At 39.0% G+C, this 2,412-nt stretch overlaps 1 protein-coding gene across 1 annotated transcript; it reads left to right on the top strand.

Annotated features, from left to right (window-relative positions):
• Window positions 1–731: 731 nt before the first annotated feature.
• LOC309356167 (olfactory receptor 6X1-like) lies at window positions 732–1,766 on the top strand (the record flags this gene model as incomplete). The annotated part of the gene is made up of 1 exon (XM_081887342.1): window positions 732–1,766. The coding sequence occupies one exon, from the start codon at window positions 732–734 to the stop codon at window positions 1,764–1,766; it is 1,035 nt and encodes a 344-aa protein (XP_081743468.1).
• Between the last annotated feature and the right edge of the window lie 646 nt (window positions 1,767–2,412).

The following is a 2,412-nucleotide window of genomic DNA, read 5'->3' as shown; positions in this document are numbered from 1 at the left end:
GTGCTGAGTTTTTATAAGAGTGACTCTGAGACAAATGAGGAGAAATTTGACAAGTAGTGCCACCCTCTGGACTGGATGTAAGTAAGACAGCATGAGGGGGGGATTGCAGAGGGCAGACTGAGGTTGGTAGGACACTGCCCCATTTTTCCTAATGGGGGGGGAGGGTGTCCCCCCAATGCAGCAGAAGACACAGTCCCAACTGAGTTTCATTTAAACTGCTCCTATTCAAGTACATGGGGAAAAAACATTGTTCTGGGATATACATATCAATATGCAATGAATAAATTTTACAGGGTAGAAATATTGAGGAAATGGATGGAAGTGGAACAAAAACAAAGTAATGCTAATAACACAACGAATAAAAGAAGATTAAGGGAAGGAGGTCAAACATGGGTGGAGGGAAGTCCGTATTTTTTGGTGTGTGCTTTTTTGTTATTTGTTATTTTTCTTTTTTCTTGTGATATTGTTTGGTTTTTGTTGCTGCAATTTAATAAAGTTAAATAAAAACTAAACAATAAACTGCTCCTATTCATTCTGAGCTGTTACCTAATTGCTTTTATTGCAAAAAAGGAACAATATTCATACAGTGTAACTGAACGTAGCACCTATTTATATATTCAGCCATGGGTTAACCAAAACATATTGTTATAGATATGTTTGCTGGTGTGGTAATGAGCAATTTTTATTAAATTTATTGTTCTTTTAAAGGAAGGCAGGCAGGAAGGAAGGAAATGGAAGAAGGAAATATTACATCAATCACTGAATTCATTCTTCTGGGATTCCCTGAACTCCATGACATGAGGATGCCCTTTGTTGGGATTGTCCTTCTGATGTATCTTCTCTCCATTTCAGGCAACTGCCTCATCATTACCGTGGTCTTCATAGAACCCAAGCTCCATACACCCATGTATTTCTTCCTCAGCAATTTTTCCTTGGCTGAGCTCTGCAGTAGCACAACTGTGATTCCGAAGATGCTAACCAACATGGTCTTGGACCAAAACACCATTTGCTACACGTGTTGCATGACTCAGACTTTTATGGTCTTCTCGATGGGAGCCATTCAGTTCATTAACCTCACCGTCATGTCCTTTGACCGCTACACAGCCATCTGCCAACCTTTTAAGTACAATATCAAGATGACTAACACACTCTCCTTCCACCTATCATTGATGGCTTGGGTTGTAGGGTTTACAGTTATATTTTTTCAACTCATAGTTGTGTGGACCTCTTACCCATTCTGTGGTAATGTCATCGATCACTTCTTTTGCGATATTGGACCTGTTTTGAAATTGGCTTGTGCTGACACAACTATGTGGGAGCTTGTGAGTTTGTTTTATAGTGTCGTTATTTTGTGTGGCTCATTTTTCTTCTCAGTGAGCTCTTATGCATGCATTCTAAAGACCATTGTTCAGATTCCATCTGTCACCGGGAGGTCCAAGGCATTTTCCACTTGTTCCTCTCATCTCACTATTGTGGGCATCTTCTATGGGGCAACGTTTTTCATGTACCTGAGGCCTTCGACCCAAGGTGACACCCGAATCAACAAAGTCATATTCATGGTGATCTGTGTTGTTTTGCCAGCCCTAAGCCCTTTCATCTTCACAATACGAAACAATGACTTCAAAACTGCTGCGAAAAAAGCAATGGGCAGAATTTGCCAGCTGCCTTCCTCTGTGGTCATGAGATTGCTCAAGCAGTGTTCCTTGCAAAACACATTCAGCAAATTCTTTAATGAGCATAATCAGAAGACTTTGGAGTGTCACTGAGATCAGGGGTATATTGTCAGCTATTTCTTAGAACTTTTTTAAAACAACAGAAGGGAAAATGTGGTAATACATAGGGTGCCCATTTGGTAGATATAATTCAGGTTCTCCCTGTTGGTGCAAATAACATTTGCTCAGTGTAGGCACATTTAAATTAATGGACCTAGCAGTCATGTCCATTAATGTCAATGGGTCTACTATGAGTAGTAGTCAGTTGAATACCACCCATACTCTCCTTCTTTCTAAAGTTGCAAAAATAGTTGTTTATAATATGTTTCCAGAAGCTATGGGGTGGAATTCAAAGAACTCTGTTACATGATTCCATCGGGCTCTTCCATTCTTAAAAATATACAAATCAACTGAAAGCAGATACTGCTGCTTGTTGGTCCTTCTCTCTATTTTTCATGAAGAAAGAAGAGGAACAGAATCTTATGTCGCTTGCTATTATTTCACTGTGGTTCTATGTACAAGTGAGTATTTGGTTTATTTCTGACAATTTAATGACTTCTAATATTAGTGTTCAAGATCAGTTCAGACTTTTGATTGGTATAGTTTCAGGGATGGAGATTCATAGCTTAAAGAGAAAGCTGTCTCATTTAAATCCTGTAAGGTCTTTTGAATACTTTCATTAGTATCAAATTACCCTTGA

The sequence above is a fragment of the Podarcis melisellensis genome (genome assembly GCF_964234715.1).
Source record: "Podarcis melisellensis genome assembly, chromosome: 13".
Taxonomy (NCBI): Eukaryota; Metazoa; Chordata; class Lepidosauria; order Squamata; family Lacertidae; genus Podarcis; species Podarcis melisellensis.
The sequence above is the reverse complement of the archived record's forward strand: the minus strand, read 5'-3'. Positions and strand labels throughout refer to the sequence as shown.